A 26,677-nucleotide genomic window follows, 5' to 3' on the forward strand; every position below is an offset into this window, starting at 1 on the left:
TTCGTTTCACTTTCTCTACCCGCCTTCGCATCTCTATGGCGACGATGGGCGGTGCAGGCAGCGGTCAAAGCATTAACGACAGAAGAGCCGCTAGTGCAAAAAGAACCTGTCCGAGGCGGACAACTCGATTGCGAGCAACAAAGAGCACTCTGTTCTCCGGCACAGCTCCCACCGAGACGCTCAGTCACGCAGCCGCGTCGCCCGCTAAAAGCATCGGCACGGCTACAACCCCAACCCAAACGACGCGAGAGATCAGCCTTTCCTCTGCGTGTCCCACCCGCAGGCGAAGAGCCGGAGCGCTCATCGTCCGGACCTCCCCAACACTCGGAGTCTCACCCGATATATCTGTCACAACCGAAACCGTGCTCGCCACGCATAACGGATGGCGGTGCAGATGTCGCCTAAGCGCGAAGTGACTTTTTATTCGTAAATTCCTTTATTCATTCTATTTCTTGCCGTCGGGAAGCACTGGTCGACGGGACAGGACCTGTTGTTGGCATGGTAATGGGTGCGGATTACTGCATCGATACCCCTTCTGGAGGCACGGCATCGGAGACAATAGCCGCCATGCACGGCATCTCCGTTCAATTAGGATGACCCGGCTCTCATTCCTGCCTCGGCCGTCCTTTATCCGAAGCTGCCATCACCCTTGCCTCTTCCTTTCATCTTCCTCCCTTCCCCCGGCCTATATACTAACGCCCCGGGACAGCGTATAGAAGTCCCCTTCCTGGGTCTTGTGGCAATTTGCTTTGGAACTAATAAACCTCTGAGTGTCTATATATATATATATATATATATATATATATATATATATATATATATATATATATATATATATATATATATATATATATATATATATATATATACGAAGACAGGGGTTACTCTTCAATCTTTAGGGCCGTGAGCGCAGTCGGGTACTGCACGCACACCAGCTTGCTTCTTCCTTCCGGGAGAGACCACCAATCACTCGACGCTGCCAGCACGCTTCGGCTGAGATTGATGGACGCTAGTCAGGAGAAGCTTGACCGCTGTCACCCCGAAGCCGAGGAGAACCATCTGTTGTTCGGGAGGACGAAGGTTCGCCCCGTGCTTCGCGGCGCTTTGATGCTCCGAACCCTAATGGGTACCGGTAACGTTGAAGCACAAGGTGCGCAACGTATGTAGACTAGTGCTGTTTGTCACGACACGGCACCATCGCAATCGATTGTGTTCGTACCTTTAATTGCGGTGTCCTATATTGCTTCATTTTAGAGAAATCGTAGCCAAAGCGCGCCCTGATGGGGCATATACGCTGGCTAAAGAGCTCTCCGTTTCCATTCCAAAGGACGACATCTAGTGAGTAATGGAGGGATTATGAGTGTTATGGGCAAGAAAATATCGGAGCTGAAGCCTCGCGTTCAACTTGGGTAGAACGACAAATGGGGATACTTAGTGACCTTATTAAATTGTTGGGTGTTCGCGAGTGCCTGGCTATACTCAGTTTCAGCTACTTGTACAACGTGCGAAATTTGGTGACGGCGTATGACGACTGATTTATTTGGTTCAAGTGTTGAACCAGAAAAAAAAACGAAAATAATTACAAAGCACCGCAGTGGTAGTAGTGGTGGTCGCGGCGGTGGTGGTTGGGTAAATGTACAGGCGGTATTAGCCGCACGGTGGCATGTCGGCATTTGCTCCGCCTGAATCCTACTGGTACTGACCTATGGGGTAGAAACGTGGAGGCTAACGAAAAGGGTTCCGCTTAAGTTATGGACAAAGCAGCGAGCTATGGAAAGAAAAATTATAGGTGTAACTTTCAGAAGCCTGAAGCAGGCAGAGTGGGTGAGGGAACAAACGGCGGTTAATGACATTATAGTCGAAATCAATAAGAAGAAATGTGCCTGTCCAGGGCATGTAATGCGAACTCAAGATAACCGCTGGTCCTTAAGGGTAACGAAGTGGATTCCAAGAGAAGGCATGCGTAGCAGGGGGCGGCAGAAAGTTAGGTGGGCGGATGATATTAAGAAGTTGGCTATGATGCGGCGGCCACAGCAGGAAAAGGACCGGGTTAATTGGAGAGGCATAGTACAGGCCTTTGCCCTGTAGTGAGCGTAGTCAGGCTCGTGATGATGATGATTATTATGAATAATGCATCGCAGTGCGTGACAGCTTATGGCATTGTGATGGTGAGCTCAATTCCCGGCAGCGCCAGCCGCGTTTCGATTCAGGCAAATCGCGAAAAAATCCGTGTGCTGATATTTTCGCACGATATTTTCATATTTGATATTTTGCATGTTTTCGAATACGCCATGCGGTCTAAATGACCGGGAGCCTCCCAGCAGACAACGTCTCACATGCCGGATGCAGCTTACTAACCTAAAGGAGTAAAACACAAAATTTCGAGCGCAAACAAACGATATGATTTGTTTCATGGGTCTAAAGAGGTGTCTTCTAGCAAGTTTCAGTCTCAGAAGCACAGTCTGGAGCAACCGGTACCTCCTCTTATCGTAAGGTCGGAAATAGTAACAATTCGTAATATTAAGGCGAAAGCCTTAATGACCCATGTTCGAGGCGTCGGTCCGTACCCGGGAATCGTGCCAACTGTGGCCTCTCCTCCGCGCAGCGGCGCAACCTCCTCCCCTCCTTAGCAACCGGCGCGCAGGTGGGTGGGTGCAGCTGTGCATAGCAACTGTGACGTCACACAGTAGCAGTAGAACGAGCGCACGAGCGTCGACGGTGGGAGTTGCACCGCCGCTCCTTCGCCAGACGCCTCGTTGCAGTCGAGTGAGTGAGACGCATGGCTCCGAAGCGGCCCAGTGATTGCGCACCAACTGGTTCGGGGAAGCGGCGGTGGGTTGACCACAAGGCTTTCGCCAAGCACGCTTTAGAATTTCCAAAGTGTCTTCGGTAATTTTTTCATATGTGTCACGTTCTTTGTTTTTTCTTCTCTTCCATGCCGACTCTTGACAATGGGAAAGCAGAATTCATTGCTGCATAACAAAAAGTGCGCAGGTCCCATTAATGGGCCCGCTAAACAAGTACCGCGCAGTTCTTTTTGTCGCACCCTCAAAGGCAGCCAGAACACGGAAACCATAATGCTATCTTCCCAGTGAGAACACAGCGTTCTCTTTCTGTTACTCGGAGAAAAGAGAACACTCTTTGCGCGAACACTGTGTTAGCCCGTGCCAAAAAACAAGCCCGCGACGTTCGCTTCATTTTGCCGCTTCCCACTGCCTTTGAGTTTCACGCTAAGGCGTGCACATTCAGCCACTAAGTAACAACGCCGACAAGCTTGTAGCGAGAAGAAAAAAAGGCCGTCCGCTGCGTTTTTCCTCACGCGAGTAATAAACCCAATTAAGCGTCGAGACCGCGGACTGGCAAGAACAGACCGGGCGCCGAGGGAACGCGCAGAAAGAAGGAAAAGGATGAACCGCCGCGTTATCAAATCATGGCGCGTCAAGACGCTTGATTAAAGGTCGCTGGAATCGCAACGGCACCATTTATTTTGTGCTCCCTCTCGGCTCTTCGCTCCGTAACAAGTGGCTCCCGCAAGAAGTTCACTCGTTAAAAAACTGTAACACAGGCGGTTGTGTGCTGTAGAGGCAGCGTGTGTTAGTATTGCGCGGCGTGACTATCCGCTCGGGGAATTCGAACAGACTGAAGCAATGTATGAAAGGCTCGCGTTTATTTTCTTTTCAGGATAGAATTAGACATCGTAGGAAGCCTAAACCGTTAAATAATGACGCTACTGCATAGTTAAAAGTCGTTCTCATAAGCTTATTTGAGAGAGCTATATTTAATTCCGTTTTTTTTTTTTTGCAATATCATACTTGGTTACATTCTAAAACTGAATTATCCTATGTATAAAAAAATATGCGTTTTTTTTTCATTTTTATTTTTGTTTCGTGCAGATGCAATTCCGTAATGTGCTCGCACAAGGAATACCAAAAATAATTCTTACTTGCCACTCAGGAGCTAAATTTTGTTTTTACTTGTGCATCAAACTTAAAGAGGCCGCCGCGGTGGCCCAGTGCTTATGATGCTCGACTGCTGACCCGAAAGACGCGGGTTCGATCCCGGCCGCGGTGGTCGAATTTCTATGGAGGAGAAATTCTAGGGGCCCGAGTACTGTGCGATGTCAGTGCACGTTAAAGAACCCCAGGTGGTCGAAATTTCCGGAGCCCTCCACTACGGCGTCTCTCATAGCCTGAGTCGCTTTGGGACGTTAAACCCCATAAACCAACCAACCAACTATTAAAAGGGATTGTGTGTCTAAAGGGAAACTGCACCGCTCACACTTGGGAAGCAATTACTATGTGCGTGTGTGCGTGCCTGCGCGCGTATGTGTGTGTGTGTGCATGCGTGTGCACACATATCTTGTTTGCGTATTATGTGTCTTGTGTGTCTGAGGACTGCCCCTCCTCGGTGGCCTAGTGGCTGTCGCGCTCGGCTGCTGATCTCGAGGTCGTGGTTTCACTCCTGGACGCAGCGGCAGTATTTCGACGGAGGCAATATACAAAATACAGAAACACCTGTGTACTCTGCAATGTTATCGCACGTTAAAGTATCCGAAGTGATCCAAATTAAGCCGGAGCCCTCCACAGGACGTTAAACCCCTCATTATGTCACGACTTAATAAGCAAGAAAGTGGTCTAAATGCTACTACAGAGATATGCAATACATCCATGTTGGCTCCTAGCTTTAAATGTTCGCGTTAAAATGTTTACTGCAAACAAGTTCCTGCCCCATTCTGTACCTCTCTGCATTGCGCTATCTAAAAACGTTCTGCTTCAGAGTCGTTCCCTAAATATGACTCAATTCTTAACTTGGCTCACCAGGTATACAACATTAGTTTTTCTGACTGGCGATATCTGTAGGTCATAGCTGCGCTCGATAGCTGAAAACAATTTTCCTCCTGCAGTTATTCTACACGCCATGACAAGCGTCTACTTGCGATTGAACTTAAGCTTGAAAATTAAAAGAGCATCGTGATTTGGCTTGTACTTGAAGAAAAATGACAACACTCGTAAATAGAATAAAAAAAGATTTCCGCATCGAAGCCTGTCTTAGATTTTTTTTTTTTTTCTGGCACCTGTTGGAGTGCTTATAAATAAGGCACGTTTGACGTACAAGGGAAGATAACTGCACCGAAAGGTGTTCCCCAAGTGGACAGTAATAAAACACATACCTTAAGCGTAAATGTCAGTCAATAGCGAAGTCCTTAATCTAAGTTACTGCACGTGATTTCGCTGTCTGAGGCAAGTTATTTATTTGTGAAATGGCCAGAGGAAACAGAATGACACGGGCTGTAGGCTGGCTAATTATTTTACTATGTCACACCCTTACTTCAAATATGACTATATTAGTGACGTAGTCTCGCGTTATTTTCAAATCAGAACTTAAGACAAATTGTTCGTTGTATGTTTACAAAGGGCGTCAATTTTTTTAACTTTCTTTCTTCGACTGTTTTTTATAACAGATAGTTATCCGCAGTGACGAGATACATGAGTGCTGACGGCAAAATGACTTGATGACTTGTCTTGTTGAATTAAGTGTACTTTCGCTATTTTAGATAATATAATATAATAATAATAATAATAATAATAATAATAATAATAATAATAATAATAATAATAATAATAATAATAATAATATTAATGAAATATATATAATGTGCAAATTTTATATGCGTGCACATATATTATATTAGTACTTACATATTATGCTTCATTTGCTTGCCTTGTATCATAGAACACGATCTTTGGGTGTACAGTAGCTTAACGCGGCTATGGCGTCCTCTCGTGATGCTTGCAAATCATGGTGAGCGCTCTCTCCCTTTAGAGGAGGAGCAGAGGGGGCGAATTTCTAGTTTCCAGCCCCAGTTTCAAGTCAGACGCTGTCCACGAGATTGTCACGGGCAATCACAGCCCATTTGACTGAGCTGAATATCACGCTCGCGCAAAAACCTCAGGCGGAAGCCGAGGCAACCGTTCGCTCAAAAAAAAAAAAAAATTCATCTTTTTTCCTGCTATTACAACTCGAAGGAAGGAACGGAAGAGAGTCGCAAAAAAGAAAACGAATGCTTTCTTTCGCGCGCAGTCTTTGCCGTCGACGCCAGAGAAGGCGGTGGCAACCACGCCGCCATCTTGTCGACTGGCGAGGGTTTTTCGCGCCCTCTTTTGCTCGCAAATATCGTCATTGCCGCGCGAAAATTAATGACGTCGCGACGTTGTCGACAGCAGCGCCTGTGTCGAGAGGCAAACTTTGGCGCCCATATGCAGTTGCATTCCAGCCGCCCTCTCCTTCTCCTCTGTGCGCCTACGCTTCCACTCGCGTACCGGGCTCCCTGTTCTTTCTTTTTTCTTCGCTCATTCTTTCTTCTCTCGTTCAATCGCGATGTGTTCCGCCCGCCCACCCGCTATTGCACGATCGCCTTCGGAGCTCGGCCCGTTAGTGAGGGAGCGAGCGAACACGCGACACTTTCATCGGATGCGGAAAAGCTCTCGCTGTGGCTCCGCTGAGACGTTGTTCTTTGGCAAACAAAGCGGTGCTTGAAATTGGCAGGAACAGTGAAGGATTAGCTCGAGTAAAAACGGCAACGCCTAAGAACGGATGGAGGCGAGGGCGTGGAAAAAATTGTCCCTCGGGCCACGTCGAAAACGATAGCGGTTCTCTGTGGAAATTCAGGCGCGCAGTGTTTTCGAGGGGCGCTCGACTTCTTTGGTGGTGTGCTGGCGTTGTTCTCGACAGCGAGGTCTTATAGCTCTTTTCGGAACATAGTTTGTCGTCGACCACAGCCATGAGATAAAGTTTCAGGCAAAAACGTTTAGCGTAATGGCCAACATTTCCTTCATATCGACAAGTATATTTCTCCGTCGGTAAGAGTGTGAGGTTTCCTTGCTTCATAAAAGGCTCTTTTTTTTATTTACTCGACAGGAAAACCGCTATATTGAGGAGCTGTCATTCCATAATTGCAGCTGCTAAGGGTTTTCTATGCTAATGGTTTTCGGAAAGCAATAGAGGTGAATTAGCCCCCGATTAGGCAATCATCGAAGTGGGAAGGAGTCGGCGACGAAGAATTTTAGGTGCTCCAACCTCTACTGAAAGTACCAATCTAGGAGATGCCAGGCAGAGCTCAGTGTGTGAACCAACTGGTACAAAACAACAACCTGGACGGTGAACTGATTGTGGGGATAGGCTATAGGAAAACATTGCGACCGTTTTGTGTAAGGTGTGGACAAGCTTTAGAAAGGTGGTTTTAAAATTTTATGTTGAGCAATGAAAAGGAGTAGTAAATAGTTACGTCTGCCTCAAATATCCCTCGCGGTGTAAACTTGCACAACAGTGAGCTAAATTTTAAGTTCTGTTTAAGCAGTGGCCACACTGGCTATTCCTGCGTTCCTTTATGCATTTTTATCTGGAAATATAGCTCGCAGAAAACCGAGATACGCGACGCCTCAGCCCGCGACAGAATGCGTTATGCCACCAAATAGCTCACAACTAAGAGACTAGCTAAGGTTTGAGCATATATGGCTACATTTTACTTCCACACCACAACCGCAGTGCTTGCGTGCGTGTATGCGTGCGTGCGGACGTGCAGGTGTGCGTCAAGCAACTAACAACCGCACATTCTCTATACCTTTAAGTTTCGTTTCTGCTAGTCATTCCCTCGCTATCCTCTTAGACATGACGGGCACCGGTCGATAGTGCCAGACAAACTGAGCCTGAACCATAATCATTAAATGCTTCCCCTCTGATGTGTCTGCACCCTCGGCGTATGTCGTTAAAGTGAGCGGTCGCTGTCGCCGGTCTACGCAAAACATCACTCCTGAACATCTGGGTGTACTCGTGCCAAGGTGTTTGTGAACTAGTCACCGTATAGCGCTACAATTACCAGTGCATTCGGCTGAAAGGCATGCGTAAGCTTGCATGTTAAATTTCGTCTGTTTTCTTTGTGAATTCTATTGAAAATTGGAGAATGGAAAGGGTACGGAGTGTCACACTGCCGTGGATGGCAGGTGGCAAAAGAGGAATGGGTGGTTGGAGTCCCCGCGATCTCTTCTTTTCTCACCCACTTCCGTCGCCGTCCTCCGTGGAGAAGGGTGTTCCCCTCTCCCCACTTTGCCACTGCCAACCGAGGCTTCCGACGCACAGACGGATGTGCAGATTTTTCCAACTTGGAGGTTCTAATGCTGACGCATGAAAAGAACCGAGGGCGCACAGGGCATGGAAGAAACTGGACAGGGCACCGTATTCTCGCGTCTCGCGTTTGCTTTGTTGTTAGCAGCTACACAGAGCATTAAAACTTGATAAGCATGATATACCAGCTAACCCCGTCTGCAGTCTTACTGAAGTTTTCACGCATCCTTTGACTTGAAGTTAGAAGGTCAGCGCCAGTAATGACTGTTAGAAGCACCCCGTGCTTGAAATGCAAGCCGTGCCAACGACGGCGTGTTGTCTTGCCTGAAGAAGTGGGTCATTTCAGCTGAAAGAGCCTGGACTTTCGGCTGCCCTCTGGCCCTTTGAGTCTCCCACGTTCTCGGCTCTTCGAGCGCGGCCCGTCAGGCGCCTGTTCCGTCAGCGTGGCGTGCCACTTCAGCGCCGAGGGTCGGTCGGCCGGTTGCCTCCGTCCTGGCCGCGCTCTTAGGGAGAGGAAATGCCCGACGCTGATCCATGGAGCGTGCAGTGGCCCCGGGTCCGGCACTCGATCGATATCAATCGCAGCTCCCGCGTCTAGAGGGCTGCGATTGTTGCTGACCTGGTCCGCTGCTTTCATCTATTATTCCCGGCGTGGCCCCACTCCGCTGTGGGCGCGAACCCCTTCGTCCCCCCTCCTCCGGGCCATCGGCGCTGATCAACGTCTGATTGGCCAATCGGCGCTGGACGACACTCCGTCTTGCTTGGAGCCAAACTCTGTCTCGCACGTTCTACCTCTCATTCTGGCCGGATTACTTCTTATACGTCGGTCTAAAGATAATGTGAGCGAACGATACCCTGTCTAGCATGGACGACCTACATTGACCTAAGTGACACCAACACATGAGTGCGCCTTCGAATCTCGCAAGTTTTGAGAAATTAAAGTATACAATATCAAAAGAGTGAACCGACCTGCCGACCAGACTACTTTTCACCCGCTGCTGTGTGACCTTTCAGCGGTATCAGCGCCACCCCGAAGATCCCAAAAAACACGCATATGTCTTAACCGCAACCCTTGCCCATCGTAGGTCTTTTGCAAGTCCGTAAGGTTATCTTTTAGCAATGGTTTGGTTTGGTTTATGGGGTTTAACGTCCCAAAGCAACTAAGGCTGTGAGAGACGCCGTAGTGGAGGGCTCCGGAAATTTCGAACACCTGGGGTTCTTTAACGTGCACTGACATCGCACAGTACACGGGCCTCTAGAATTTCTCCTCCAAAGAAATTCAACCGCCGCGGCCGGGATCGAACCCGCGTCTTTCGGGTCAGCAGCCGAGCACCATAACCGCTGAGCCACCGCGGCGGCGTCTTTTAGCAATGTTGTATTATTTAAACTTAGATTACAAAGTTAAGCAAAACGTTCTGCTGGGCTTGTTGGTCCATAATCCTATTTGCGAATACAGGTAGCACAAACATTCCCAAAGCGAAGCGCGGGGATGTGCGCTGTAGAGGGGGGCTAGGGATCAACTAGGACCACGTAGGCGTCCATTAAGCTGCCCCAAAATCTCGTTACAAGCGGATTTTTGCCCTTCCATCTCCATCTAATGAGCTCGCCGCGGCGGGGATGAAGCTCACAACCTCTTTCTTACGGGGCCAGCGCCACAGTCACTGTGCCGCCGCGTCCGGGATACTGTTCAGCACAAAATAACGCAGAGCTAGCAAGCCTGCTCGGACTGCTCCGAGTAAGCGGTGTGGAGAAGGCGGGATCTATTCGCCCTTCTCCAGACCAACGGAGCACAGCCTGCCCAGTATGCTAGAAGCAGACGTCTTCAGAGGATGAGTGGAGCAAGGGCAGAGAGGATACTTGCGAGTGATTGGTCATTTTCTCTTTCAGCTCGAGGACACTCCTCGCTAGGCATCTTTTTCTCTTGGCCTCGAACGGCTCTCTTCACAAAACCGCAGACTGTAACTCGCACCAGCGTCCACTGATGGTTATACGAGTTCAGCGGGGTGCGTTGCTGAGCGAGATGGCTTTTTTTGTTATTCGAGATTTGTACTGTGAGGCATAAGTTTAGAAAGGGGTAATTGAATGCAGTAGATAGAAAGTTAAAAGAAGGAGTGAAGGCCAGTTTCGCAGAGGTAGTCGCAGAGGTTGCCGGGGAAGTGATTGTCCATAGTCCACTTCACATAGTCACATTCGTGGTTCCACCGCAGGCCGACCTGCCTGAGGAGACGTTTTCTAATAGGAGCCGTCGCTGAGCACGTCCACAACAAGTGCCGCACATCACAAATGTCCGGTGCAGCTCCACAGTGAAGGCACTTGTCAGCTGCTGGCAGATCTTTGTCACGCCAACGATGACGGACAGATGGGGTCAGAGCCACCCCTGCCCGAATCCGGCACCAGGATACCTCCTCCTGCCGAGTAAGATTTCGGAGTAGAGGGTGCGAACACGGAGGAATCAGAGCGTGTGTCCGCTGGTGCAGAGCTTGTGAATCGGAGACATGGGACAAGAATGGATCTGAAGTAAGAGGGGAAGGTGGCGGGTCGTCTAATGTGTCAAGGTGAGTCATAGCATCCGCTGGAATGTTATGTGGATCGTGAGTATGGCTTCGAAGCCAGTGTATGCGCACAGATCATGGATACTTTGCGCAGAGCAGGTGAATTGATTGTGTAATCTCGAATGAGCTTCGAACAGCCTTAAGCTCTTTAAGGGTGGCGAAGGAGTGGGTGTAAATATGAACTGCATTGAAAGTGGGAACGAGCAGTAGGGAAGCAATGCCATTGTAAATGGCTTGAAGTTCCAATGCCAGAGCAGTGCACGTGTCCGCGGTGTATGTCGCGCGAGAGTTGAGGTGCTGATGGGAGGGACTATACATAGCAGTAACTCCTCGCTCTGCATATGTGTGTGGACAGTTTGGGCACTGAGGCTGCCTTACACAGCGCCACGCAGCCTTCCAGTCCCCCGCCTACCCTTTCCCGCCACCCCCACCGTGGCCCATCTGGCTCGCCTCCCTGGATCTGAGGCTGCAACGTCCGCGTCGCAAACAATGAGAATACTACTAAAGCGCAGCAAGCCGGACACAAACAGCATACGAGTGTTTTTCCCCACAATGTGGAGGATTCCTGCTTCCAAACGTATCCAGCCCGATGACGCTGCAACTATAAAATTCTGTTGCGCGTTTGATTCCGGCAGAGGCGGCCACGTTGAAAAGCGGGCTTAAGCGCTTTTAATACACCTTAATTGCTATGCGATTTGTAGGAGCGGATGTAGTGCAAAATAATTCGGAGCAGGCCCGAAAGGAGCTTCTCATAGCTTTGACAGGTAAGAATCTGACCGGAAATTCTTCAATGACTTCTTCGTCACGTCCGGAAGGACTTAGCGTGTTAATGATTTGCTTAAGCACTAACGGCATTCACGCTGAGGGGGTCGACTGGTCTTAAAGTAACATCTACTACCTATAATTCCGCCAAGGTGGCTCAGTGATTATGGTGCTCAGCTGCTGATCCGAAAGACGCGGGTTAGATCCCGGCCACGGTGGTCGCAATATGAACGAGGCCAAATGCTGGAGCTCTGTGTACTGTGCGATGTGCACATTAAAGAACCGCAGGTAGTCTAAATTATCTGGAGACCTCCAATAGGTCGTCCCTGAAATCCTGAGTCGCTTTGAAACGTTACACCCCATAAAAATCAAAACCAAAACTACCTACAAAAACGCGCTTTCTCAATAATGCACCTTCTACAATTTCTCGGCAGTGTTCCCTGCGGAGAGTATACTAACCTCAACCACTTCATGTGGGCCTGCAGTAAAAACCCTTTCAGCGGAATAACCACAGAGGAGCAGTGGGAGACCACGCTGCGCACCTCGGACCTGTAGCAGCAAAAGTTGCTCACAGACAGAGCAGACCAGGTCGCCGAGATCCAAGAGATCAAGGCCACCAAGCGACAGTAGCCCGCCTGCGCCAGAAGAGAGCCGTCCTCTTCAAAGACTATAAATAAAGTTTATTCTCTCTCTCTCTCTCCTATCTCTCTCTCTCTCTCCCTGCAGTTGTTTTTTGTCAGCGCATTTTCAAAGCATCTATTTGATACAAAAACCTTACGGACAAAAAAATAGCTAAGTCCAAGGCTCTCCTCTTCAAAAAACGCCAACACCCTTTATTTTTCTTTCAAAGCACTCCGTAAATATGTTGCAACCAAGTCAAACAGAAGTGTGGCTCTGAAAAGAAAGTGAAGTGAACATTAGCGAAAGAAACCACTTACTCTCCCTCGAGAAACATCGCCAACCAAAACGAAGAGTGTCACCCGAACAACGGCCGGAATGAGATAAAGCGTTTCAGGCGTCCGCGTTTAAAACAAGCGCAAAGGGGAGAGAAAGGGGGGGGGGGGGGGAAGGAAGGAAGGAAGGAAGGAAGGAAGGAAGGAAGGAAGGAAAAACTTTATTTTACTCTAGTCCTTTTTCCTGCGGTTTGGGAGCATCTTCAGAGACGTTTTCTCCTTGATTTTACCCCCAGGAGTCTTCTCTGTCGAAGTCGTCCGCCTCTAATCAGTGGTCGGTTGCCCTCAGTCCAGGGCTCCGCTGGCCACTGCCGCCCGTTGAGCCCGCTGTACCAGACCTTCTTGGTCTTCACAGCGGTCGCTGGACAGCAGAGTCTCCCACTGCTCCGCACTCGGGTTTTGTATTTTGGGGACCACGTCTATCTTTTGGCAGGCCCATGTGATGTGATAGAGAGTAGGTTTTCCGTCGCACCAGGGACATTTGTCCGCGTATATGGTAGGGTGCATTTTGTTTAGTATATGTAGGTGTGGGAAAGAGCCTGTTTGTAATTGTCTCCAAGTGACAGCTTCCTCTCTGCTGAGAGATTTGTGCGGTGGGGGATACCGCAATCTTCTGCCTCTGTAGTTTTGTAGTATGGCCGAGTAATCCCTGGGTGGTGGCGCGAGTTCCGCGGGCTCATCGGATGCTCGGAAAGTAATGTATCCTCGAGCTATCCTGTCGGCCTCTTGGTTCCCTGCCACCCCCGTGTGCCCCGGTACCCACACAATTTTGTGTGGGATCTTGTCGCTTTGTTCTTCCTGGTTTTTAATTCTGTCGCTCGCTGCGAGGAGTATACGGGGGAGAATCTTTTACTTCGCTCTGCACGCGACGTGTTTTCTTTCTCGTGGACATGTTTCGGAGACGCCGGTGGTAGTGGCAGTGACAAGCTTTAAAAGGTCGCTAATATTCGGGGCGCGGGAGCGCGTGCCAACGGACCTCTCCCTACCTCTCCTCAACCTCCCCTACGAAGCTGGTGGCATGGCGAAGAGCTAACGAGTACCCAAGCGAGCCTTCAGCTCGTCGCTTTGTTTCGAGACACCGCCTGGTGCCGGCATTTGCATGGACATTATTATTCCTGGCCTGGGAGAGGAAGGGAAGGAATGGGGAGAGGGAGAAAGGCTGCAGCGACGACAACGGCGACAACGCGCGCTCGCGGAGGAACGAGAACTGTTTTCCAACGCGCCTGGCGCCTCGCACCCCTCTTGCTGCGACGCCGGGTTCATCATTCTTCGCTGATGAGGGCCGACACAAAAAGCACAAGCGCCGCCGCCGCGCTGCGCATTGCGAGCACGCTCTGACACCACCGCCGAGGAGGAGCAGCATTCTGCGGACCTCGGTCATCAGAGTTTTGTAATGCGCTTGTTGTTTTTTATTTCCGCTTTTCCTCTCACTTCGCGGAAGTACTCCGCTATGATTGCACTTCCTGGCGCCTTTCGCGGAAGGGCACTTATCGCTTTCTAATTATTTAATCGTGTTGGACGAGAAAGAGGAGAGAGAGAGAGTAGATGAGAGATGACGCACGGAAAGTTCCTGCTCACCGCACGTGACATGTGGAGGTCGGGGAGGTTCCGACCCCACCGGTGGGGAGTTGCCTTTTAAGGCGGAAGCCTTTAATGCCTCATCGTTGTAAGCAGGAGCTGTCGACAGATATGTCACGCTTTTCAATTGGTCGAAACGGTCGTCAAGTCACAGCGCGCGAATTTAAATCGGGGCCAATTGTACTTTGGCTACTAACCATGCAACCAATTGAAGGGGTCGTATAGTGATGCTTCAAGTAAGTTTGAGTTTAGTTAATTGCTTACTTAACCAATTAGTCTAATTAACCTTTCTAGTCCGACCAGATAAATAAATAAAACCAAGTAAGAAATTGATCGAGCTTGGGAATCGAACCCCGGTCTGAGTGCGAGTCGAGCACGCTACCACTCCGCCATGCCAGCACGATGGTTTGGAATGAACAAAGGTGCGTCTAGTGAATACGGTGTCTTCGTTCACTCCCATCTTCCTCCCTTCTCGTTACGGTGAGGTTTAGGTGTCCACTGAGATATGAGAGACAGATACATTTCCTTTCCTCAGAAACCAATTTACCGACGAGCAAGGCGTAATTGTCCGCGTTTCAGATTGGTCCAAATTGTCGTGACGTCACCGGGCGCGAATTTTGACGGGTCTCCACCGAAATATGTGAGGCAGTTACTGCGCAACTTCCTTTCCTCAAATACAATTTTCGACTAGTGTCTACTGAGATATGTGGGACAGTTACTGCGTAATTTCCTGTCCTCAAATACAATTTTCACTTTCTCCATTACGGCTCCTCTTTCTTCTTTCACTCACACTTCCTCCCTTCCTGTACGGTGCGGCTCAGGTGTCCACCGAGAGAGAGAGAGAAAAAAACTTTATTGTAAAAAGAATGCGGGGCACGCCCCAGTGTCCCCGCACGACCCCACTGCACTCAAGTGTTTATGTTCCTAAGGCCCATAACACTGGCAGCCCGGCCGGTTGCGATGCTCTGCACGGCCGGGTCCTCCGAGCGCAGCAGGGTCTCCCAGTCCTCCCAGGTCTTGAGGCTCTCTAGGTCCCGCGGGGGAGGGTCCGCCGAGCAGAGGGAAAGGATGTGGAGGGAAGAGGCGAAGGGTTCTGGGTATAGGGCGCATGCTGGAGTGGGGAAGGAGGGATGATAGTGGGCTAGGGTAAGGGGTGAGGGAAGAGAGTGCGTCTGTAGTCTGCGCCAGAGCGTTGCGTGTTTGTTATCTAGGGAGGGGTGGGGCGGGGGGTAGAGCTGGCGTGAGGCTCTGTAGGCCTGCGTCAGCTCGCTGAATGAGTGCATACGCTCCTTCGTGTCCACCGAGATGACAGAGAATTACAGCGCCATTTCCTTTCTTCAAAAAGCGTTGCGTTCAAAGAGCAACGCATCGCGCCGAACGGGTGGTGGCGTTCGTTGGACTCCGTGGCTGCGCTACAACACGCTGTCGCGTTCCACTCCTAAAGGCGAAGCTTAAGCGTCATTAATTGACAGTTAATTAATGGACCAACAAAATGTGCAGTGAACAATTACGTAGCAGAATGCAGCACTCAGGCTTTCGCCTTTCAGCACTTTAGCCGCTAAAGTTCCTCATAATTTTTTTTGTGCCTTTTCTGTATGTTATCTGCAAACCTAGAGGATTACATTTATTCCCTTCTCTCGTGCACCGCACTCAATGTCGGAATGACAAGTATAACTTTTTTTTTTCGCGATCCTGGGCGGCAAAAGCGGTTACCCTAAGCGAGAGGTTTGAGATAAGCGATAAAATTGAAGCTCCCTGTTGTTCATTGCATTAGCACAAAGGCAACCTTTAGTGCATTCCCGGAAACAAGCTATGTGTCACTGCTTGCGAGGTTGAAATATTATTTGCGACGTCAACAAAGTTTTCTAATTTGGCTTATGGTATATGGGGGGTTTAACGTCCCGAAGCCACTCAGGCTATGAGGGACGCCGTAGTGAAGGGCTCCAGAAATTTCGGCCACCTGGGGTTCTTTAACTGGCACTTACATCGCACAGTACACGGGCCTCTAGAATTTCGCCTCCATAGAAATTCGACCGCCGCGACCGGGATCTTACCCGTGTCTTTCGGGTGGGCAGGCGAGCGCCATAACCACTGAGCCACCGCGGCGGCACAGCTTTCTTATTTCATCCGCCCACTGGATTTTTAGTCACAGCCACGTGAGAAGATTACTGATCTTCATTTAAACAACCCATAATGAATAAATTAGAGCGGCTACTAGCATGCCTGCGATTAACGGCTGTAGAGCAGGCACTTTGTGTTAAAACTACGAATGCCTGCTGGCGTAAATTCCCTTCCTGCCTGAAAATTGTACAGGATGTTTCACTGTTCTGTCGCCGGATAAGCGAGTCAAGAGCGGCGTTGTGCCTATTTGCAGTACCTTTAATAGTACTGACTCGATCACACCCAAAAGGCATCCCAGCCAGTGTTGAGCAAGCCAAGAGAGGAGTTGGACTGGCACACCGTACTGAGAATTATTCTGGCGGCACCTGCACAGTAGTTTTTCTTTTCACTTGGTCGTGACGTTCGCAACGAAACCAGCATGACGTCAGCAAGGAAACGAACAACCACAGGCAAGGCCGATGCGGTCACGACGCCACTGCTGCCCCTATATATACTTCCACAGCATCCAGTTTCGTCAAGTAACAGGGACCATGCACACTTCGACAGTTCGTCACACAACCACCACAGTTTTTTTTTTTTTTCTGAGGCGAGATTAGCGCATTGGAATAGTCAGGCGCGTGTGCAACTTGTCACTGTCATTCGCCGGCGTTCTGTGCCGGTCCGCCAGTCCGGCATGGATGTGGGGCGCGTCTATTGAAGTAAATGGCATCATCAGTGTGTTTCTACCATGATCAGGGTGACGTCATCTTCCAAGAGATGCGTCACCGGGAGCTACGATCAACGGCAGAGAACCAAATGCAACGAAAACTAAATGAAAAGCCACGAAATACGGCCCCGGAGAAATTTAATGATGGAGGATGCGCATTTTTATCGCGCGTCAGCGTGAATACCGCAACAAGTGCCAATGTACTCAGTCAGTGTCCCGAAGAGACGCTGAACTTAATGCTAGTTGGAAAAAAGAAGCAAGGCTCACACGGGGATTCTGCGCTGATGTTCCGTCAGTTAAGTCCGAGAATTGGACTGTGTGACTTGAGAATTTGACTCTGAATTTGACTGTGCCGACAGCCGATGGCACAGTCAAATGAGTGTTTGTGTTCATAGCTCATATGGCTGTTTTCAAAGAATTGCCGATAGTGTTTCCCGAAAGCAGTAAGAGGTTACTTAGCAGTTCCGCAAGTAATGAAGAAATGTTTGTAAGCTTAGCCGTTAGGGACATTTTAGAGGTTACATGACGACACGGAAGCATTTCTGCACCCATGAGCCTCTCAGGAAACCACTGGTACCATCTAGCTGAATCAAATTCATCATGATGATGCTGCTTTTCCGTTGAATGTTTAACGGAGGTTCCTGATACAGTTTCTCAGGAGACTAACATGTTAGGCTATCTTTATAACGTGCATGTCTACCTTTCTATGATGGTTTCGATGTTCGTTTTAGGAAAGAAAAAATTGTTAGTAAAATACTTGGGAGTTCTTTAAAAAAAAGGCCAAGCTAGCAAGATTTTTTACGAAGTTTCGCACACTGCGAAACAGTCATAAGATTAATAAATCGTCCAGTAAATTCGCAACATGCCTTTCGTGCTTACCCCGGTAACATACCACGCATAGTGACAGAGAGAGTGGGAGAGCTCTTTAATCAAAAGCAGAGATTTTAGCCGGCGTGTATATTGGCTGACATGCTACTCTGCGTAGGGGAGGGAATAGGGGAGTAAAGATGGAAGAAGGGTGGGAGAAAAAAGTGCGGTTATTGAAGAGGGTTGCAACGCAATAGTTCACTGCACTGGCTTCTTTGGATGAGACCGAAGTCAAGTTCTATGCATGTACTGCGGGGTGATAAAGTGTTCGAGCAATTCAGAGTTTGTCTGAAGCACCAATACCGCCTAAATAAGCAAATAAGAATAACATTGCACGTCGCTGCGGTCTGTAGCAGCGTAAAGGGCCCAATATGGAGTCCACTGTGAGTGGCACTTGGGTGACGGGTTACATGCATTGTTCATAGTGCGCACGTTCGTTGGCGTACAGTGGACATGCGAAGAGAGTATGAAGCACAGTCTCAATTGAGCCGCAGTTGTCACAATACAGGCTGTCTGCTTGCTTGAAACAGTATCGCAGGCTGTTCCTACATACAACCATAAGACAAAGGCGACGACAAATTGTTTCTAGATGACGCGGAAGCGCGAGTAGTAGTCTTGATTTGAGCAGTGTGTCGATGAAATGGAGAAAGGGGTAATGACGACTCGGCGAGTTCCAGAGGCGGTTCTTTTCAACCTGGGTATATTTTTGGCGTCTTGAGACGCATCTGATTTTGTGAAGAAGATGCACTTATTGTTACTATGCACGGTGATCGCCGCCTAGCCACCGCAAACAACTGCATGAGCATAGGTAGTGATCGCGGCCAAATGGTTCCAGGAGGGCTGGGTTAAAAACCCATCCGTGAGAAGTTTCATTCCACCCAACGCCCGCAAATGAATGCAATGTGAGCAAAATGTAACGTTTTTCTCAAACTATCTCTTAATCATTCACTGACATCGACCTTTAGGAAACCCCGCATAACGGACATCTAAGGGCTCTGAAGTACAGTCCCTCTCTTGTATGGCAGTTAATGGCACCTAATGCTCGTGATCGGCTGGCACAAGTGGCGTGGTAGCGAGCTTCCGCCTTGCATACAATAGATACTGGTTTCGAAGCAGGTACTCCCCCCCCCCCCCCCCCCCCCAAGCAGCTCCAGGTAATTGACTCAATATTGGAAATGGATGATTCCAGTCTGCTGGGGCCGTTGGTGTCCCAATGAGTGCAAGCTTTCTCCAGGACTGCTACCAGCATTTTTGTGGTCCGAATTTCTATTAAAAACCTAACCAAAACCAACCATTTTGGCCAAAGACCTTTCAGCAAATTATAAAAGACATTAATACCCCAAGCGGCACAGGCAATCGGCCCAGTATTGGCAATGTATCGGCAAAGGCCGATCTTACAAAGGACCAGGGTGTAAGCATCTATTTTCAATACTGGTTTGGTTTGGTTTACTGGGGTTTAACGTCCCAAAGCGACTCAGGCTATGAGGGGACGCCGCAGTGAAGGGCTCCGGAAATTTCGACCACCTGGGGTTCTTTAACGTGCACTGACATCGCACAGTACACGGGCCTCTAGAATTTCACCTCCATCGAAATTCGGCCGCCGCGGCCGGGATCGAACCCGCGTCTTTCGGGCCAGCAGCCGAGCGCCGTAACCACTGAGCTACCGCGGCGGTTTCGCAAATGGTTAGTCTCACTATGTTCCTTTGCAGGTGTGGCCTTTGCCAATACACTTCCAGTATTGGGCCAATTAGCTGTGCTGCTGGGGCCGTTGATGTCCCAATGGGCGCAAGCTTTCTCCAGGACTGCTACCAGGAATTTTGGGGTCCGAATTTCTATTAAAAACCTAACCAAAACCAACGATTCACGTCAAAGACCTTTCAGCAAATTATAAAAGAAATTAATGCCCTAAGCGGTACAGGCAATCGGCCCAGTATTGGCAATGTATCAGCAAAGGCCGGTCTTGCAAAGGACCAGATTGTAAGCATCCATTCGCAATACTGGGCCTATTACTTGGGCTGCTTGGGATACCGTGTACAATGTTTCAGTTACAGCTAGAGGAGTGGTGGAAGCCTGAAGGCACATGCTCAGCAATGTCCCTGAAAAACATTGCTGAAAATACCTCTAACTGTACCGTAGTATCGAGAACCTTGGCAGCAACGCGGACTCCGCACTACTTCGCGCACTGTGGTGAATGCGCTCTCGCGCACCTCCTCCAGGTTGTTGAATCTAAAGTGCACGCAAGGTGGCCGAGGAATTTTCCACTCAGCCTTAATAAAGCGCATCATCGTGATCAATATCCCAGATTTTTACTCCAGTAGATTAACACATTTCCCCATCACCATAACTTTACTTCACCTAAGCCCTTGAAGATAACATTTTCCGAAACATGTTACACACAGTCTTTGCCAAAAGTAACCAGGCAACCAGGCTCTCTTCTTCGCAGTATAGTGGAACACTTACGATACCCTTGAGGACCAAAAAATTGGCAGAGGCTCAGCTTGGTTAAGCCCGAAAATTGCGAAAGCAACTTCATCCGTTTCTTCAGCCCGCATCCGCCGCGTCTACCGCCGCTTTGCGCCGACGGTTGGTTGGTTGCGACTGAGAGAAGGATGAATAGCTCGCTGCTGTCTCTTACGCGCATTGCGACGAGCTTCCCTAGCGGTGGGAGTCATCGTCGCGAAGCAATGTTAAGCCGCTACATCTACTGCTTACTAGCGACGTGAGTTGAGTCTAATCTCTTCGGAGTAACGCCACAATTGCGCTCCTACCGGAGAGCGCAGGAGTTAGGCGCCGGTGAAGGCACCGCCGCTTCCTCCGACGGCGCGAGATGGTCGCCCAGCTCTTCGGCGTGACGTCACAACACCTGTTGCGCTCCTAGCGGAGAGCGCGGGAGTTAGGCGCCGGTGAAGGCACCGCCGCTTCCTCCGACGGCGCGAGATGGTTGCCCAGCTCTTCGGCGTTACGTGACGCATGACGTCACATGGGGTTCATGGCACCGCCGCGTCACGGCAAAGGCTTGAAAGTGCAAGCAGTATTGCTTTCGCAATAAAAGTTTGAAAGGTGAGGACAAGGGTTCTCGTTGCCTTTCACAGATTAAGAGCTTAAGGAGTGCCATAAGTACTTGGATACACGGCTAAGAAACAAACCCTTTCCTTTGCTACTTGTGGTAAACACGGTATATTCTTCCTTCAGACTGATTCGCGACCTTGATAAAAGCCCACTTATTCAACTGACGGGGTATCTTGCAGTGTAGAGGTCCTGGCGATTGACCAGACTAACGCCGACTGGTGGAGCACACCCTCTAAATGACGTTAGCTACTGCTTTGATCGTTACTAGTCATTTCTAGCGTTGTGCTTCGCCCTTGTACCTCCTGTACTTCCTCCTGATGGTGTGCCTGTACTTTCCGTGTCTGTATTCCCATGCGTCTGCATTAGCGTTGTATTCAGCCTCCAGATTCTCTTTTTCTTGCTGCGGCTTATACCACTTCAACCAAAGTTAATGGTTTTCTATCGCGTGTGCTTCCTAGATCATTGCTCCTAATGATGTCGTTTTGAATGTTTTCTTCGATTCTACCTCTGCATTCATTTATGGAGAACGCGTCACTGTCCCCACCCCGACCTACGTTGCCAACAACGGCACCGAACGAATATATGCCCCGTCCACAAGCGCTCAAAGCCTCCGCGGGCACAGCTGATACCTGCGCACCTCGCAGAATAAAATTGTATCGTATTGTATTGTATGGCATTGCATTGCTTTGTATTGTATTGTATTGGATTGGATTATATTATATTATATTGTATTATATTATATTATATTATATTTATATTATATTGTATTATATTATATTATATTATATTATATTATATTATATTATATTATATTATATTATATTATATTATATTATATTATATTATAATGTATTGTATTGTACTGTAATTTATTGTAATGCATTGCATTTGCCAGTCTCGCAGGGCTTTGACCTCAGTTCAGCCACAATTTTGCTTCTCTGTCGGAATCGTTTCATGCTTCGAGGTTACCTTTTATCGTTTGTTCAGTCCCTACAGGCAAGATGCATAAGAAAAGAACTTTTATCATCGCCGCTAGGTTCCTTGTTTGGTGTCTACGCTGAATTGCATGCAGCGTTATGTTATATGCTGCTCAGAACACAATGGGGCCAGGTGGGTCCTGCTCGCTTCATTATATAGTACAGGGCTGTCACATCGCACTCCGCAAGACGTCGTTTCCCCGCAGGGGTGGTCACGTCAAAAGGAGGCTTCCTGGCTTCTTCCCAGATACCTTCATGCCTTTAAACAGGACTGCAAATAGTGACGGCATCCGCTAGAGAGTTTTGTGAGAACTTACGCGTCTGATGAAAGAAGACTGCAAGGTCTCAGAACTGTGCCACAAGCGGTCGGCCTTACTTCATTACTTAAGTTACCCGTGATGATGAAATTAATGGCGATATTACACAAGTCAAGTCCAGCCCTTAGCTCATAATAGCCTCCACATTGATATTGAACTCTGGATTAATAATTGTGCACATGTGTGGCACCAGCGCCCTACTCTCGAAATTTATTTTTCCTTTTTTTTTTTGATCAGCGGTTTTCGTGCAACTTAGGGACATTCGTAAATGATCGCCGAAAAATTCCACTGCATGCTCAATACGTGCGAGAAGCGTTTGCCTTTCGTTCGCGCTAGCGCCGAAGAGATGGGCACTTTGTGGCAGTTGAAGGCAGTACTTGTTTACGAACAAGGCAGAAGTTTTAGACATGCAAGTGGAGCGGTCCAATTCTCCTCTTCCATTGAAGCTTTACTTCTTTGTTGGTTAGGCGGCCTGATGCGCCGAACTGACGATAACATAACTGCAACGCTGCAGCAATTAAGAAATAAAGACATCTCTGTTCTACTCTTCCACAGAAACGCGTAATCATTAGCCTCTCAACAAAAGACGTGCGGCAACATCCCCCACTTGCATCGCAAGCAGCTTTACTGGCACATAGGGAAACGTCTGATGACAGCCGTGACAACGCAGTTATGTTTTTTTTCTATGTCATCCCCGTTTAGATGGAGCCCAAGAGCAATACAAGCTTGGCTATCTGTTCTGGATGTCGCAGATATCAGGCCGGCAGTCTAAACTGACGAACCTACTAAAGCTTCATGGGCCAGGGCAAGTAATGCTTTGGAGTAACGTGTATGGCTTCCGCCTGTAACACTCGTGAGCAATCGGCATTCTGCTAAACTCACTGGAAGAACATGTCTTATCGTTTGATACTGGGCTTAACTTAACACTGACGACAGCAATTCTGATTGCCCAGATGCATTCATTGAAGGCGTTATGAAGCTATCTCAAACAGCACAGATGATCGGCCCATTACTGGAAATGTGTTGGTAAATATCGGTCCTACAAAGGACCTCAGGGAAGCCATCCATTTCTAATTATTGGACCGATTACTTGTGTTGCATGGGATAACCTCACACTGATGGCACAGCAGTATACATGTTTCGCGTGTTTAAAGCGTCGCAAACTGATGCCTTCCCAGCATTACTTGAGCGCAGCCAGGCCCTTGTCAGCGCTCTGACAAAGTATGCAAAACGCTACCTATGCTCACATACAAGGAGGGTAACCGTTACCACAACTTCGTCGCTGTTTCGTTGTTCCCATTTCATCCGCATGAACTATCACGCCGTATCAAGTGACGCCAGCGACCACATCATATCACATTTGCAGTACTCACAGACAGCAGCAACGCGTTGTCTTTGCGGAGTCTCATACGGCCTGACTGCATCGCTTCAAATTGTACTCGCATCGTTGCCGTAAGATGAAATACAGAACACGAGCGTAAAGCTCAGCTCGGTTCTGCAGTTTCTGCAAAGCTCGTTCGTGCCTTGGTAGGCATCGTGATAATGTTCGTAAGCTATTCCAAGACGGCTTGTCAATGTTTAAATTTTTAAAACTAGAATTTTACACTGATAGATCCTCTAGGAATTGTCGCGATGAGCAAGTTGTTCTATCACAACTGTGATATCTCATTTAGGTTTTTATGATTCGCTCTCAATGCTTTTGAAGCCTAAACATTGTATTTAGATTGAAAAATTAGTGCAAGCTGTCTCAATTCTAACTCGTGAAAACAATGCGACCTATTTAATTTTTGTCATTAGACATATACTTGAGTTCTTCTTTACCCATTTTTACTTACACCGCAGTTAAACTCGTTTCGAACCGAACAAACTAATACTCTCGGTTCTTTTCCAAAAGGCAATAGCCCCGTTTTTATGCTTTTGATGTCCTTTTTCACATTTTGCGTGAGCAACCTTGGGTTGAGTACGCTGCGATGAGTTTCGGTGCATTTGCTAAGCAATTTTCTTCGTTCGGCATATCTTCTCGTTCGTAGATCGTCTGAATTTGTTCGTAGACTGGAACGGCGCTCTTTGATAACCATAATTGCGGATGGTTTCTCCTTTGCACATAGATGATAATATTTATTTAGTTCCTTCTCTAAGGACACAAGGCTGCCTCCCAGTCACTAGCCTAGCTGCGTTGATGCAACCTTTCTTCATTCCATTGCTTTATTCTAGGATTATATCTAGACTAAAAGTGCTTTCTTTTCGCTCAGTGCTTTCGGGTGCAGCAATTATAAAGGCTGAAACAGGCTGTACAGGTCTATCCAGCCTGTTAATTTAGAATTCAAGCGTATAATGTCCTATTTTATATACAAAACTAGCCAACTTTACGAAGAAAAGTGTTTACAAAAGGGCAAAAATGATCTATGCGCTATTTGATCAATTAAACCTGACCAGCATTGTTAACAGTGATGTTTATATAAAACATTTAAGGAAGTGGTCAAGAACAGCACAGTTCTAAATTCCACCCAATGCAACTGAATTAACGTGAATAAAAAGCAATTTTCTGAAATCTAGAGAAAGTCTTGTTTTTTTTTAATTTTTAGCAAGATGCAAGTTCAGTTCAGTTATAAGCAGCTGCTAAATCAGTAGTTGTTTAAATTTAATATTTGTGTTTCGATTCCATGACTGGCCCCCTCGACTGCGTCCTAAGAATTTTAGATAGGCTATTTTTTCTTTTCAAAATTCCCAACTTGGGATAGGTGTTTTCACAGATATGTACGCGTTGGAAGAAATTAGAGACCATTTTATTTTTATTTTTCAAACCTGCATAGGTATGTTAAAAGGTAGTAACAACTTGAAAACTACGGCATCTACAGTTTTGCGAGAAAAAAAATCTCCTAGAGCACGAAAATATATGCTATGCTATCATGTTTACTCTTGGATTCAAACCATATTAGTTGAAAGTGTTGACTGTTCCCGTATTAAAGAAAAATAATGGACTCCCTGGATTCGCATTTAACCTGAGAGCGCCACGGTCTATAATTAGATGCTAGATGTATTCAAGTGGCTGCGAAAATGTGAGAAAAGCTTTGTTTGCGTTGCCCGATGCAGAGTTTGCCAGAAGACAACGCAATTGAAAGCTTGATATTATCCATTATACTCACGCTAACCTCTCTGTTTTTTCTTGCTTCTAAAACAAAGAAAAGCCATCTCAAGCGTATTTAACCCTCGATGTCCCAACTGCAGCATGTGCGCCCCGAAAATACATCTAAGTTACTTATCACATATATCAGAAGTGAAGTGTGATATCAAATTTAATATCGCTGCCCTGTCAGCAGCGACGTGGCAGCAACATTTTAATGCAACTTTTGCTATACATTTCCCTTCTGCTATATATACGGTCTGTAACCAGTCCATGTAGTGAAGCCACATGTATGGACGTTGGGATAGAAAGGGTTAAAGTCCGATACCTTGAACTAAGGGATATGAGAGAGAATCTTGTTATAAGCGGGTGCTGCATAGCTTTTAGCGATAACCTTCGGCCTCCGAACTAATTTATCGCCGGTGTGAAGATTCGCACGCGTTGACGAAAACAAAGGGTCACTCACTCGTGAAGCAGAGGAGGCACAGTCCGAGTGCGACATGCGCAATCTCCCAGGTGGCCTTCATCTATCAGGGGGCGGTGCCGGTGTCCCGCGTAGAGTAGAGGGGTGTGTGCGCTCCCTCCTCTCGCAGCAACGTTGTTCGTGCCTTCAGTCCTGTTCCTTTTCAGGCGCCCCGGAACCCTGCCACGAAGAACCGCCGCCACATGTCGGGCCGGCCGCACGCTAACGACGGCGGCGGGCACAGGAGGTAGTTCCGTCGATAACAAGGAGATCACGGGGAAACATTGCAGCGCTTCCTGTGCTCTTGTCTTCCCCGTGGACCAAGCCTACATTTTTATCGTCATGACACCCGGCCGAGTTTAGATGCCTTCCTCAACCGATAAGAAAAAACACTTGGCTGAACTTTGTGCACAGCCACAGGCGTCCAGATTACGGGAGTTGTGTCCACAACGCTCAGCCCAGCCGACAGCCGCTATCGCGGAATTCAGATGACGGGACTAAATATTAGAGCGTCGCAGCTGCCGATAACAGGGCTAAGTGGCGCGCGCAACTGTACGGGCCAGGTGCGAGCGAGGCGCGCGCTCCTCTAGACGTCGACGCGCCGGCGCCTCCGGTGGACTGTCCCGCGCGGGACCCCCGGGCTCCTTCAAATACGAAGTCGGGAAGAAAACGGGGGAAAAGGGAGGAAAGTAACGGGGGAGGGAAGAGAGAGCCCGGCCCCCCGTCAAGAAGGTGAGGGAGCGCGAGCGCGGGGAGGGAGATAATTCTGACGGAAGCGGAAAGGTACTTTTCCCTCCGCCCCCGAAGCACCCCGTCGCGTTTCCCCAATCGTCCTCCTTTCCACGCGCGACTCGGTGGCGCCGCGTTGCGCCGCCGGCGCCAACCTCCGGAGGCTGGAGAGCCGGGAGACGCGGCGCGGTAGGTTCCCGATTCGGGAAAAAATGGTAGCAGAGAGAGAGAGAGCTCTTTTCCCGCTTTCCACTCTGGCCTGTTTCAGTACCGCAAACTCGACGCGGACGGTAAAAAAAATAAATTTAGAAAGGTTGTAGAGCGGGTGAAAGAGAGTG

General features: G+C 48.4%; 1 protein-coding gene across 1 annotated transcript in view; it reads right to left on the bottom strand.

The window, feature by feature from the left end:
• LOC149370903 (carbonic anhydrase-related protein 10-like) overlaps window positions 1-26,223 on the bottom strand; it is a 183,110-nt gene extending 156,887 nt beyond the window's left edge. The window contains exon 1 of the mRNA XM_089563499.1: window positions 25,614-26,223. Coding sequence (XP_089419625.1) covers window positions 25,614-25,674 — 61 coding nt within the window. The 5' untranslated portion in view covers window positions 25,675-26,223. The remainder of the gene's footprint in view (window positions 1-25,613) is intronic.
• Between the last annotated feature and the right edge of the window lie 454 nt (window positions 26,224-26,677).

Source organism: Amblyomma mixtum, chromosome 1 (genome assembly GCF_055824585.1).
Source record: "Amblyomma mixtum isolate Tamu chromosome 1, ASM5582458v1, whole genome shotgun sequence".
Classification (NCBI taxonomy): Eukaryota; Metazoa; Arthropoda; class Arachnida; order Ixodida; family Ixodidae; genus Amblyomma; species Amblyomma mixtum.